At 42.4% G+C, this 15,234-nt stretch overlaps 1 protein-coding gene across 1 annotated transcript; it reads left to right on the forward strand.

The window, feature by feature from the left end:
• Positions 1 to 1,995: 1,995 nt before the first annotated feature.
• SUMF2 (sulfatase modifying factor 2) lies at positions 1,996 to 14,504 on the forward strand. Its single transcript, XM_007429683.4, has 9 exons — positions 1,996 to 2,333; positions 4,154 to 4,304; positions 5,438 to 5,552; positions 6,168 to 6,212; positions 7,264 to 7,414; positions 9,179 to 9,234; positions 10,760 to 10,844; positions 12,118 to 12,283; positions 13,694 to 14,504. Exons 1-9 carry the CDS (start codon positions 2,069 to 2,071, stop codon positions 13,800 to 13,802), a joined length of 1,143 nt encoding a protein of 380 aa, XP_007429745.2. The 5' UTR covers positions 1,996 to 2,068; the 3' UTR covers positions 13,803 to 14,504.
• The last annotated feature ends 730 nt before the right edge of the window (positions 14,505 to 15,234 follow it).

Consider the following 15,234-nt stretch of genomic DNA (forward strand, 5'->3'; position numbering starts at 1 on the left):
AAAAGCCTGGTGAATGAGGTGCGTTTTTGCCATTTTCCTGAAACCCTCAAGTTTAAGGCACTGAATGACAAAATCTGAAGAGCAGGAGTATGCTGCACTGGGATGTTGGCTGAGGCGCTAGAAGGATTGGTGGGGTGGGAAGCAGGCAGTGGGACCTGCTCGAGCAGGGAAAAGTGAGACATCTTGCCATTCTTGAGTTAGGTTAGTCAACCCTTCCCCATTAGTATATTAAATCAAGCATTTGCCGTACCCCAGATTTATAAAGCAGCCAAAAAGCTGTTTACTAGTTGAAGATTCTGAGTCATCCAGGTGTAGTTATCTGGAGGTTGAGTCATGGCGACTGGACTTTTCGTTTGGTTTGATAGGTTTCGCTGCTTGTCCAAGCAGCTTCTTCAGTCTAGAAAGTTGGTTAGGGGGGACCCCGTAAATGCCTTCCAGGGTGGCTGCATTTCTCACTAACATGATGGGTTCGTTGAAGGGACAATAGGAGATGGAATTAGTAGAGTCTTTGGGATGTGGATGTCTTGCTCCTAATCCCTCACTCATCCCCAAGTGGGTCCTTAAGTGCTGCCTCCCTGTTGAACTTGTCTTAATCTTCCTGGGGACTGATGAAAGAGCAGCATGAAAAATGGGAGACGAGTTGTGTCTCAGGCCTCCACCTCTATTGAGGGGAGGATTTTCCACTTTGGCATAAATGGATTCCCTCACTCCTCTCAAACCACCTATCTTCTCTGTCCAAAATGTGAACATTATTGTCCTCAGATGAGTGTCCTTTTTCCTTTAGATGAAGGATTCTGCTGATTCTGGTCCTGTGTTGTTGCTCCTCCTGTGCTGGGCCATCCTCTTGTGTAAAGGCTGTTTGGTTTCTCCAATGTAGAGCTCTGAACATACCTCACTGCACTGGATTGCATATACTACATTGCTCTTCTTATGTTTTGGTGTTCGATCTTTAGGGTATACAAGCCTCTGTCTCAGTGTGTTAGTGGGTCTGAAAAACAGGTATGTGATGTTTTGCAAATATCCGTTTTATCTTCGACACATCATCCATGTATGGAATTGCAAGATTCTTCTGTTGACTCAGTCTCAGCTCTGTCTGCCGATTTTTTCTTGGCACCAGAAGGAAGGAAGCAAAGGATCTGTACAAAACAGAATGAATGCTTTGTTTCTAATCACTAAGCCACCCTTCCCAAGTCTGCTGTATTGGGGCCACATTTCCCCCAAACCCCAGACAGCAAAACTAAGCATCGGGATGGAGGCAACTGCACAAGGCTCTGAATCCTTCCTCATAACTGCAAGAAGCAGTTCCTCAACACTGTTAGAAGCAGAATGGTGGTGTACTCACCACATCTAAAAGGAAAAAAATGTGTATATATTAATACAACTTGCATTAAGCTCATATAGGGATTAACCCAGCTTTAACTCAAGACAGTGCCTTAGTTCAGGCATGCAAAATTATGCAGTTTGCTCATTATGGCTTGAGTCAAGTGTGGCTTATTCAAACTGGTTAAAAGGAGGGCCTTAATGCAAGTCCATCTCACACCTGGTACATAAATCTTCCAAAGAGTTGTGGTTCCTCTACTGAGTTTGCCTGATGAAGATCTAGGGACCAAAAATGAAAGGAATCGACCAGCAGGCTGGGGATGGCCAGTGTAGCGGGGGTGGAAGTGCCCACCTATACTATCCAACGATAACTGAACAAAACCAGGGTCCTGATTTGAGCATGGCCTTCGGGCACAAAGATTCCCAACAGCCATAAACCCCAAAATGGAGCTTTTCTCTTCCTCTGGGATTAAGGCCAGACAGGGTCAGAACACCAGCGCCACAGCTGGAGGAGAAAAATGGCACGTCTGCGTAATATTCCTGCCAACGCTTGTAGAACTGGATTGCCACTGCCTCCTCCGGGCCGCTTTTCAGACTTCCCAATCCAGTGCACAGCTCTGATCCATTTTTTCGGGGGTCTCCCTCCCTCAAATCCTGCCCGACCCTGCTTAGGTTTTCAAGATCGGCCAGGCGCCAGCACTCTTTCGAATACAAAAGGCGAGAGGCGCTGACGCCAAGCCAAGCCAGGATGTTTGCGAAACGAAGGAAGTTTGCGGAGGTAGGACGGGCCCTGCCCGTACACGTGTGCCGCTCCTGCCGACCCCGGAAGCAATCGCCGTGCTCGGCTGCTTTGCTGCACATCGTCGCTGCCAAAGTCGGGGCGAAGGGAGGGTCCGGTGTCCCCGTCCTCCTCCTCCCCGCGTCAATGTTCTTCTCTCCCGCTTTGCTCACGAGTTTCTTGCCCGTCCTGTTGTCTCCCTGGGCGGTGACCGGGAGCAGCTCGGAGCGCCCCGGTGAGTCCCCGCCGCGGCTTCTTCCCCTCTTCGCTCTGGGCGTCTGTGGTCGAGGCTTGGATTAAATTCTCTCCTTGCGTGCAGCCGGGTGTTAAACCGTGGAAAACCCTCTTCCCCCAAGAGAATGCTTTGGCCAGAAAGAATCGAGGCCAAGAAATAATTCCCCGGAGAATAGATGGAGCTTGCTTCAGGCATAGGCATGCCCATGTCCGATTAGAATTGAAATTGTGATCCATCACACAACATGGAAGCTACCATTTCCAGACTTTTAGGCTGTTACAGTAAAACTGCAGCAAAAATAGCAAAGATCCCTACCAATCCTTGAAAATTAATAATTTTATCATGGCTTTAAACTTTCACAGGATACTGTACTATTATCTGGAAAACAGTTCTTCTGTGCACGTGCAGAGTGTAGTGAATAATTTGTTTCCAGGGGATGCAGCTTTAGGGCAAACATATGCTGCAAAACCTTCCCACTTGGGAGTTTTGTCATATGAATCCTGTTAAAACTATAACATTCCTAAGGCCCCCAGGGATTTTAGGATGGCTGTTGCCCATGTTACAGAATAAATAATTTAATGTAGGTGATTATTAATAATAATAATTTGATTTATATTCTGCCTTTTTATCCATGCAGGACAGTCAATAAAATAAAATAGAAATGTCCAGGTAGATAATGATAAAGCAAAAGCAGCTCAATTAAAACATAATTAAAATTACAGCCAAGCATCTTGCCTTGCCATAAATAGTATGAGAAGGTACCTTAACAATTTTCTAATAAAATGGCACTATAATGATATCATGAAAAAACAGAATATTTAACTTAAAAGAGGAGAAAAAGACAAATGGCAAACAACTTCATGATCACCATGTAGTCACTAACCGTTTACGTTACCTTTAGTGTGCATTTAACAACAACAACAAAAAATTCCAAAGAAACTTCCTTGGCTTCTAAACTGATGGGGTTTTGTGATGGTTTTGTGAAATAATCAAAACAGATGCTATCTTGTTACTATTATAGTAACTCTGCTCTAGGGCTTTAGCACAACCATAGAGCCCCACACACCCACACTGGGCACCACTTTGCCACCAAAATCCTCTGCTATGATTTACCAATGAGTCTCTGAAGTTTAGTGGGAGACCACCAGAAACAATCTCAGAGGATATATTAGGATAAAGAAAAGGATGCTGACAACTGAAAAATAGCCATTATGTAAGGCTCTCCCCATTAAATGGTGCCCTTTTTTTCATTTCAAATTATTTGGGTGTTGCTTTTTTTTAAAACAAAATACAACACTGTAGTTTGAAATAGCTTATTGTCTTTAATTCTAAGAAGAAAATAATAGGGAATGGTGGGGAAAGTGTACGTGAGATTGTGCTCTCTCATTTATTAAAGTTTTCACATTTCTTTGAAGCATCGAAGTGGCTCCTGTTTTGTTTTTCCACTGGCCCTACCATTTCTTCCGCTGACAGACTGAGCGCAGTCCTCAGAATGTCACTCCGGACTTCATAGAACAGTCCTCAAAGGTTGTACCCTGACCTGTAAGCCGTGTTCACACTACCCACTAAATCCTAACCTCAGATTAGCAAAACATAGTTACTCTGTTCATGTAACATGCTGTGCCCAGCAAATAAACCATATACTAGCTTTACATGATGGCTGATTCACACAGCAAGTTAAGGTCATGGAGGCTTTTCCCACGACATCTGGACCACAAATTGCCAACCTTCTGTGAATCCAGCCATTCTTTCCTGAATTTACTCTTTCGTTCTTTGTTACCTCCTGACATTCTTGCTGCTAATTTCAACCCTCCTCTCAGCTGTCGGGAAGGATGAAGACATGGTGCAACTGCCTGGTGGGAAATTGGAATTTAGGACCCAGTTATTGGATGGTAAAACTGAAGACAGATCCTTCAGGACAATCAAACCATTTGTTATGGACAAGTATCCGGTCACCAACAGAGACTTCCGGTAAAGGTCACATCCCACATTGGCTTGTCTTAACATGGTTTTTGCCCTGCAATAGTTTCTCTCTTACCTAATAATACTGTGGTTTCACTACCACTTTGGATTGCATTCACAACTGGCAGCTTTCTAACAATTCTGGGTCAGCCCCTCAAAGTAGACCAGCTGAAGAAACGGACTCTACAGCAGTGTTTCTCACACTTAGCAACTTTAAGAGGCACGGACTTCAACTCTGGGGCTGGCTGGGGGAATTCTGGGAGTTGAAGTCCGTGCCTCTTAAAGTTGCCAGGTTTGAGAAATGCTGCTGTACAGGAAGGCCAGAACTATACTTCGTTGAGAAACTCCTCAAAGTATCGACAACAGGGTTCATACTACAGTAAAAGGTTGTGGAAGCATATTTTGAGGACTAGAATCCACTTCTTCAAATGCAAGAAGTGTTCTCTTAGCTGGCTGGTGTAAATAGAGTTCAGATTTGGGGTTGATGCAGTGTTGGGGAAAGTAAATTGCTAGTACAGCTATTTTGTGGAGAAGTCCAATTAGGGACCAGCTTATTTAATAAGAACAATAATATCCCCAGTCCCAACCTCCTCTCTCTGTGCAAATTGTAGCTCATATTTCCTTCACGCCCCAGGTCTCCTGCTTGCTTTATTTTCAGAATATCATTAGGGAAAACAAGCAGGAATAGTGTGCAAAGGTTATCACAAGTTGGCTAGCCGTGACAAGAAACAGTGCTAAAGGAGAAAGGGCTTAGTCCAAGGGTGGGTGGTAGTGGATCACCTGTGGCCTCTCAGCCCCTTTCTTTGGGACCCTCAGAGACCTCCAAATCATGTGCCAAGATGTTTGCAAACCACCAAATTACAGCCGTGTACTTTCCCACTGATGCTCTATGGGAAGTGGAAGGAACGAGGCACATCAAAGTGATACACTAAGTCCATCTAAATGTATAAAAGAGGCAAATGAAAAAATAGGAAGCCACCAAGTCTGCCCCCATCCCAGGTGGTATCAACACATCATTGTCTCATCCCCTGCACCCTTCTCCTGCCAGAATTATTTTGAAAGCAGAAGCCCCCAGCCACAAAACTGTCCCGGGATCTGCAAAAATGGCTGGTTTGGAAATCAGTTCTATCTTTTGGGCACAGGGAGTTTGTGAAGGACCAGAAATACAACACAGAAGCAGAGGAATTTGGCTGGAGTTTCGTCTTTGAGAATTTTGTCCCGGAAGAGCTTAAAAAGAAAGTGACGCAAAAACTGGAGGTAAAGGGCAGCTTTTCAGCATTTGGGGGAAAGGGGTGATTTTGGCCAACCTGCCCTGCATTCCAAACTCCAGAAAGTCTTACAAGATCACAGATGACTCAGTACCAGTTTATATCAGTAAATGGGTCAGTCAGGTATTGGGAAATAGTTTGGTGATTTGCCAGGAAGAGAAACTACAAGCAGTAAATCCTAGGAAATTATAAATCTAACCTGAACTGTCATGAACTGAATTGATCCATCTCAGCTAATGGAGCTTCTCTGATTTCTTATTGTGCGTAACTTCTGTTGCTTCTAGTTTGGCATGCAACTAGGGCTCTGCGACTTTACTGAGCAACAATTTCACCTTTGATGATTTTAGCAACCATCATTACAACACTTTCCAATGTATTTGAAATCATAAGGGCTAGCAACATAGTCTTCTTTTAAAATGGAAATGTTCAGGAATTGAGATTTGAGGTCACCTTTACACCATCCTGCTTCATTTTCAGACCACCTATGCAATGCTATTCTAAAAATGGAGGACAAACCCATGTTACTTTGGTGAAGGAGGAAGGGTATATATCTGAGATGGGATTTTTTTCGTTGCCTTCATTCTACTTTTATTCTTCCCTTTAGTCTGCACCATGGTGGCTTCCTATTGAGAAAGCATTTTGGAGGCAGGTGAGTCTTTGCTAGAGGACAAGAGGAATCTCCATCCTACAGGTCTTCAGAAATACGTGTTGATCAGTGAACTGTACTTGGAATCCACAGGACAGGCTGGGCTGACATCCAATATGCATAATAACATGAGGCGGTTGTTGGGGCCCTCCACATACTCTGCCAGCAGAAAATAAGCAAAATGTTTTTGCCAGCACCAGAACATCCACAGTATCCTTAGATGGTATCTGCAGGTTCCTCAGATTAAATTTGAACATTAAGCCCTTTTTAAAGGGCAAAAACATTCAGGAGTTCACCAAATCTTGTGAAGAATGGATTTAATATTGGGGGGGTTTAATGAGATTTCAAGTAAGAATTTATGTGATATTTGTGTTTCCAGCTGAGTCTGCCCAAGATCTTTGGGGATGATACTGATGAAATCTCAAGACAGTTTGGCCATCTAATTTATTGATCAATTCATTTGTCTTTCAACACTTGGCACCTGAAAATGTTAACAGACTCTGTCTTGCAGTAGCTGTTTAGGCATACAATTTTAGTTTTAGGATTTGGAGGAACCAGAAGCCCCCAAAGAAATAAAATGGATAAACCCAAGAACCTAGTTTGGTCCATGGTGGAGAGATCAGATAACAGGTCTGTTTGTTAATCTAGTTGGGCAGAGCCCAAGTATATTGGCACATGCAGATGTTAGATTGGCAGAGCATGTGAGGAAGATCCATGCTGATTTTGCTGCTGTTAATCTCATCAAGATCATCTTTGTGAAGAGTTGGGAAAGCTAACCCTTGAGCTTCCCCCAGCTGCCACTTAGCTGGTGGTCATTCCAACAAGTTACCTGAATTCTTTCTCAGCTGATTGTAGTAATAACTATCACTGCTGCCTGAGTTTGTTTTTCCTCTTCCCTCCCTGTTTCTTTTCCTTATGTGTCATGTCACTTAATTGACAAGCCTGAGGAACAGAGAGCGCTTCACTACAGAGATTTGCAAGGCATTCTGGGAGACTTTTTAAAGGAAAAAAAAGGGATAACAATGCCTTAACTAACATCCTTTCCCATCTTCAGCCTTCAGGTCCTGGATCCAGCATCAAAGACAGACTAGACTACCCGGTACTGCATGTGAGCTGGAATGATGCCCAGGCTTTTTGCAAATGGAAAAGGAAGAGGCTACCAACAGAAGAAGAGTGGGAGTTTGCTGCTAGGGGAGGCCTGGAGAGTACGTAAGCAAAGAACCATAGTGGCCTTAGATCCAACTCAGTCCAGTCATCACAACAGCACCAAGACCATCTGCAAAGATGAGATAATCAAGTTCTTGCCCTTTTAATCCAGGCAGGCAGTCTAGAGCAGGGCTTCCCAACCTTGGCAACTTTAAGATGTGTGGACTTCAACTCCCAGAATTCCCCGGCTGGCTGGGGAACTCTGGGAGTTGAAGTCCACACAACTTAAGAACTGCTCTAGAGGTACAAAGTGGGCTGTACTAACTGACCACCATTTTTACAGTCTATTATATTTAAATCAGGACCAGACAAGCTGTAAGTCTTGGGCTACCTATGGCCCCCAAGGCTTTTTATATAGGTCTCCACCTCTTCCTCCTCTGCTATTGCTGCCAATTTCTATATGAAAAGCAATGGTTTTAAGACTTCATAAGATAAAGGAAGGTGGATAGGGATAGATGGAAATCAGTGTGAAAAATATAGATGGGATTGAAGACAAATGTGGATTTAACTCTGGAGATGCCCAATTTCTGCCTTGACACCACTCATCTCCCCCTTGCCTTGCCTCTATGTGGCCTGCAACACATTCCTGACTTCAAAAAAGCTTGAACACCCTTGCTTTAAAGAATCTAAAGTTTGCCTGCTAAAGGATGGTTCAACCTACTTAACAATAAAAGTGGCTTCTAAGAGCAGCAGAATTTAGGGGTTACTAGGTTAAAATCACAGAAAACACAGGTAGTTCTCACTTAGCCTCTGCCTCGCTCAGCCACTGTTCGAAGTTACAGTGGTGCTGAAAAAATAATTTTACAAACCAATGCATGCATTCACGACCTTCACAGCATCCCTCAGTTACGTGATCACCATTATAGTCGGCATGCATTGTCCTGTGCCCAAATTGTTCTTGTTTTCCTGTTGCAGAGTGGAGAGATTGAAGAGGAAGGGATTACAAGAGAGTAAGCAGGCACACAGTGAGGAATACACATTGAAAGGAATGCGGTGGCACCAGCAGCCCTGAGTGTGCTACCCAAACAGCCTGGTATATTCCCCATTGTGTGCCTGCTTACTCTCTTGCAATCCCTTCCCCTCCAATCTCTCTGCTCTGCAAGGGGGGGGGGGAAACGGGCCAGGCACAGGAGAGATTGGCTACAGAAATTGCTTTTTTTTCCTAAAAACCACTGCATTCCTTTTGATGTGTATTCCTCATTGTGTGCCTGCTTACTCTCTTGTAATCCCTTCCTCTCCAATGAATGTAAATACAAACATTAATTCCCTTCTTGTTCATTGTCCCAGCGCTAGGATGAGTATTCCAAAGGGTGGAAGAATGAGGAAAAGGAAAACACAGTCATAGTAATGTGATTTCCCACTTAGCGATTGCTTCGCTTAACGACAGAGTTGCTGGTCCCAATTGTGGTCACTAAGTGAGGATTAATGTATGGGGAAAGATTCTCTTTCTTCTGCAGACAGGTAAATAACAGGATTGGACAGTTAGGAATGAATTTAATTTTGTCAGTTGTAACAAAACTCTGATTTACCCTTACACTTTCAGGCACAGTAGTTTGGGATTCAATCAAGGCGAGTGAGATTGCTTAGATCTCACATAGGGGTTCAAGTTTTAATAATCCACATGATTTTTTAATGTTTGATATTAAAGATAAACCACTCTGGGTCAATGGTCTGTTTGATAAAAAGGGGGGAAATTGGCATGTTTAGAATTGATAGTATGGATTGATGTTATTGTTTTATTTTTTTCTTCCCCTTTCTGGTAGACAGATTGTATCCTTGGGGAAACAAATTCCTAGCCAACCGCACAAACCTCTGGCAGGTAGGAGACCAAAACTGGTATTTTTATTTTTACAAAATGAAAAAAGCGGAAGCTAAAAATGATGATGATGATGATGATGATGGTGGTGATGATGAAGAAAATGACAAAAATGGTTAAAGAGAAAATCAAACCAAGAGAAAACCAAGAATGATTTTTTTAAAAAGGCAGTAATAACCGGGAGAGAGACTGTATGAATGAATTTATATATGGTGTTGAGGATAAATTCAGGGATTTGAAATATCCACATTTAGTACCCAATATGATAGAATTATATTGCTCCTGTATAACATTCATGTGACTTGGTTGCAGTAAAATTGAAACACTGATATTTATTTATTGCTTTTAATCCCCTTAAAAATTCCAAATCCATTGATAACTGTGTTGCAGAAAATGCAATGATATAATCAAATGCAGAAGTAAAATTCCAGTGAAAGCAGACAATCATGGGCCAGTGCAATCCTTCTTAAGAGTAGTGACAATAAGCACTCCCAATCTTTCTTTCTGCTCCATTTGATCCCAATTCAAGGCCATTCCTGTGTAGAGACCAGCGTTTTTCAGACTTGGCAACTTTAAGATGTGTGGATTTCAACTCCCAGAATTCCCCAGCCAGCATGCTGGCTAGGGAATTCTGGGAGTTGAAATCCACACATCTTAAAGTTGCCAGGTTTGAAAAAACACTGGTGTAGACCATCTCCCAAGCTTAGATTCTTTTGTTCCACATGTGCATGTCCTTATGGCCCAAGACTCTTCTTTATTTGCATGGTCAGCCCTTTACACTTTGCAGCTGGTTATACCATGCAATTTGAGGCACAAATGACCAGGCTGAAATTGTCAAACTTTGGACGTGTTATGTGAAGGCCTAGCTCTCTGGAGAAGTCTATAATATTGGGAAAAATGCAAGGAAAGAGAAAAAAAATATGACCAGCGATGAAGTGGATGGATTCAGTTCTAGTGGGTATAACTGTTGGAAGATCTGATGGATGAGGTTGGGGACAGAATGTCCTGGAGAAGATCCATCTGAAGGATGCCCTCTGGAACATCATCCCCCTAGAAATGAGACTTGCCCCGACTCTGCTGGCCTTTTGCAAGGCACTGAAAATCTGGTTTTGCCATCAAACCTGGGGTCCTGATAGCACGGATGAGCCCATTTCATGGTAAGCTTGAGTGTTTATAAGTGTTCTTGGCTGCAATTTTTATGTTATTTTTGTGGTTTGTAATCCAGATAAGTTTTGTTGTTTTTTACTCTGTTTTCATTGTTACCTGCCCAGTGTCATGTAAACGAGATGAGCACCCTATACATTTATTAAATAAATAAATACATCTATTGGTGGTTGCTAAGAGTCAATGCCAATTTGATGATACATAATCTATCAGTCAATCAACCATACCGTGTCATTGTTTCACAGGCTGCTCAGGATTACTCTTGAACTGTCCCCTCCCCCAGAATTTTGGGACCCTGCTTTGAATTTGTTGTTCTTTCGCTTACCCCAGTTGTTTGCATATTTACCTCCCTTTCTATGCACAGGGCAACTTCCCCAAGGTTGACACAGCTGAAGATGGCTTCCGCGGAGTATCCCCAGTAGCAGCATTCCCTCCTCAGAACAACTATGGTAAGATTATGTTTTTCTTGGCCTCAGCATCCTATTATTTGTGTACCAGTGTGGTGTAGTGGTCTGGATGGACTAGGATGGAAGATCCACATTCAAGTTCCCACTTGGGTGCAGAAGCTCACTCATTCACTCAGTCCAATCTACCTCATGGGATTGTGGTGGGATAAAATTGGAGGAATAAATATTTCTCATGCCACCTTGACAGCTGGAGAAAAAGCAGTGTATAAAGCAAAATAATGTGTAAAGACTTATCAGGGCTAGGATATTTAATTTTCTTAAAACACTAATTGAGCCTTTGAGCCAAGCAGCAACATTTACACATGCTTAATATAAATCATACTTAGAATAGGCTTATTGAAACCAGTGGGACTTAAATTCATCTGGCCTTGCCTAAGTTTTAAGGGTGGGATCCTGGCACACCACCCAAGGCCAAGTGAAGCTTTGATACATGCAACAAATTAAGTAACAAAAGTTGGCAATCCACAATGCCTGGATTCATAAAACATGCCCAACCAAAACAAAATCGAAACTGAATTATGGCTTAATGTAATGTTTGAATTCAGTCATTGGAACTGGTTAGTCTGCTGGCCCTGATGTGGAACAGACAGCATTTTAAATAAAGGTTCCTGAAAGTGCTAGCTTTTAGTTCTCTAGCAAGCTAAATTGCCTTCCATGATTCATAGCTACGTTTTACCATGCTATGTAGATAATACAGGCAGATCTCATTTAAAAACTGCCCTGTTTAGTGACTGTTCAAAGTTATGATGGCATTGAAAAAGTAACTTTATGACTGGTCCTCATACTTATGACAATTGCAGTGTCCCCAGTGTCATGTGATTGACATTTAGGCGCTTTGCAACCAGCAGGCATTTACGACTGTTGCAGTGTCCTGCAGTCACGTGATCACCATTTGCATGCTTCATAGCCAGCTTGCAACAAGCAGAGCCAGTGGCAGTAGAATCACAAGTCACACTCATGTGATGTCTCGCTTAGCGACCATGTGGCTTAGCAAGAGAGTTCCTGGTCCCAATTATGGTCACTAAGCAAGGACTACCTGTACTGCAGCCTCCATTCCAGGCCAGCAATTCAGTTTGTGATCTGAGTGCAAGTTTAGTTCTAGAAAATAAGCCAGCATCAGTTTTTCAGAACACAGTCTAGGGTGCGTTTTCCTACTACTTCCTCCTTTCCTTCCTGACCTTCCAAGGATCATATATTTCTCTGAGGGCAGATTAGAGGCTTCCCCAAGTGAATTTCTGTCTTTGCTGGATCACAGGCTTCTACGACTTGCTAGGAAATACTTGGGAATGGACATCCTCAGAGTATCATCCAAATGGTCCTGCATCCCGCCAGTCTGCTCAAAAGATGCGTGTCCTGCGAGGAGCATCCTGGATTGATACGGTGGATGGCTCAGCCAATCACAAGGCTCAGGTTTCAACCAGGTGTGCAGGCAGGCGACGTCTCATCGGCATCCTCTCCCCCCAGCCCACAAAGCTGTACAGGACAAGTGCAACCAGCAGCTTCCATCAGACTGATAAGAGCAACAGCGCACCATTGTGCTGCAGGCCCCACCCCTTTTGCACGCGTGTCGTTATATCATACAGGCACTTAAAAGGGGCGGGGCTTCTGGCATAACAGCAGGATGCTGCTGATGCCATTTGTCAAAAGTAGCCAGGGCTGCAGACACCCATGGGTGCAACTGGGAGTTGGTGGAGTAGTTAAATGGTGATCTAGGACAGGGGAAAGCAGGATCAGTGGAAATTTTCTGGATGACTTTGAGTTGGACCCTCTCTCAGTCCATCCCACCTAACAGGGTTGTTGTCATTGTGGGGATAAAGTTAAGGGAGATCCCCATATCAGGTGCCTTGAGCTCCTGCAAAAATGGAGGGATATAAATAAATAAACAAGCAAATACATTAACTGAAGCTTAAACTAAACTTTGTATTTGTCCACAATTTTTCAAGTATCAGTGATCTTTGTAACTGTTGCCCCAAAATTCAGTTTTTGAGAGAGATTTTTAATAACACCTTTTTAATCCATGAGCCTACACATCTACCCATTTAAATAAACATTATTTTCAAGTAAAGTGCACATTTTATAGCCATAATAATAATAAATGATTAACTTGCTAAAATTATCAATTATAAATGGTATTTTGTGATATATATACTCCTCACTTCAAATCTAGCATAGTCTATGCTTGGGAATATTTAAAATACTATATTGGGGAAAAATGCATTTTGGACCAGAAGGTATCTTTTTCATCTGGTGCAACTGTAGTTATGAATTCTCTTAAAAATATGAATAATTAAAACTCAAGTTCCTAGCCCTTACAGGCATAGAATCTGAGGCAATCAACCAGGTAAATTGTAGTTGTTCAAATGTGTTTTATTTAATTAAATATTGAGGTAGATATTAAAAAACAGGTGCTGATAAAAGTAACATTCTCCTAGTTTTCAGGTAATTCTTGTAAATGGCCCAACAGGAACCAGTACAGAAGAGTCATTTTGTGCTATGTGAAAAAGCAAGAATGCATCTTCTTTGATAGTTTATGATTTATGTTAGATATTCATTTAAGAATACATTGATGTTTACCATTGCAGAATTGAGGATTCCTTCTTAAACTCACCCAATTTAACTGATTCAGTGGATTAACACCCAACCTTCCCCAATCTGGCATCCTTCAGGTATATTTGGATTGCTGTCCCTAAAATTTCCCAGGCAGGATTCTGGGTTGCAGTCCTAACACATAGGAAGGCAAAGGGTTCAGGAAGGCTGAGCTAGCTCTGGATTTGGGCCAGATGACTCAGGAAACCTTCTGCTAAGAGAAACTTTGTTCCTTTAATCCATAGGATGGGGAACACCCCTGATTCTTCTTCAGACAACTTGAGCTTCCGATGTGCCACCAGCCTCGTCAAGCAGCCAACGCTGGAAACTATCAGCAAAAAGACCGAACTCTGAAGACAACACTAAACTCTTCCAAAAGACCCAGATCTTTTCTCCTATGGAGATGGGTCAGCCTGCATTTTTGCTGGCAAGGCTTCAGGATTTTTTAATATGAGATTGATGAAGGGCAGTATTAATGTTTGAGCTAAAAATGAATAAAACCTTTCCACTGGCAGTAATTGTAATTAAGATACACAGACGTTGTTTGTTATTTGCAGACTACCAGTTTCATTCACTAACCATAGTATTACTTAAGCCAGGATTGGCTGGGCTCATTCATCACTCTAAGCCATATGTTTGCTTTTAGCACAGCATTTTCTGAAAACCCATCTACTAAGATTTGCAAGCTATGGCTTGTAGCCAGCATGCTGTGTTGGTTGATTAATTTAAGAAACCACAGTTAACAAAATAATAGTTTGGCAGGATGTATAACCTTTTTGGCCCACACCGTGCCTAGGAACCACAAGGGGCGTGGTTGAGGGTGCTGTGATGTCACTGGCATGGCCCACACCCTTTTTTGGAAATGATGCCTGAACCACTGATGGCTTTCTTCATATAACATTGTAATCCAAAATCAAACCAATCATGTTATGGTTTATCGCCGTGTCAGAATCCAGCCTCTCATTCTCTGGGATTTCAGACAGAGATCTCTGCCAGGAACTGCTTACAACATTTTTCCCCCCCACAGAATACCGACCCAGCAGATCAGACACCATACAGCAGTGTTGTCCAAACTTGGCCACTTTAAGATGAGTGGACTTCAACTCCCAGAATTCCCCAGCCAGCCATGGAATTCTGGGAGTTGAAGTCCACTCATCTTAAAGTGGCCAAGTTTGGACAACCCTGCCATAAAGTTTCCTGTAGTACCCAGCCAAGTGGCTCTTGGATGCTCACTGTCAGGGCGCAGTGATGTTAATTGCAGTGCAACTGATGTAGGCTGCATTCACACAGCATGCTTTTAACATATTTTAATTAATGAATATCTATTTTAATCAATATTTATTCTATTTTTACTGTAAACCGCCCAGAGTCACGCCACAGTGAGATGGGCGGTGACAAATTTGAAATATAAATAAATATATATAAATGCTTAGCCAAGACAGTTACAAACCTAGCAGCTGCATACATATAACATAGACAGTTTGGTTAGTCTTCATCTTGGTTAGTTTCCTTGGGCTTAATATATGAACCAGCCCATCTGATTAGTTTTTTAGTTCAATGTAATTTGTAAACCCATAAAGTGGGTTAATTCATTTACCAGGTTAAGAATGTTATGTGAACACCGTTATAGAGTGCTTCTGTAGATGGAGGCTCTGGCTATGCATTATTGGTAATAGCCTAATTTGCACAAAACAGTCACAATGGCTGGGTTCACACAACACAAAAATCAAACAAACCACACTATGGTTTAACATGTTAAGTAAAACTTTTCTATGAATGTATTTGG

Source organism: Python bivittatus, unplaced genomic scaffold (assembly GCF_059951505.1).
Source record: "Python bivittatus isolate LINGU-HERP-01145 unplaced genomic scaffold, Pbiv_v1 ctg000690_np1212, whole genome shotgun sequence".
In the NCBI taxonomy this organism is placed as follows: domain Eukaryota; kingdom Metazoa; phylum Chordata; class Lepidosauria; order Squamata; family Pythonidae; genus Python; species Python bivittatus.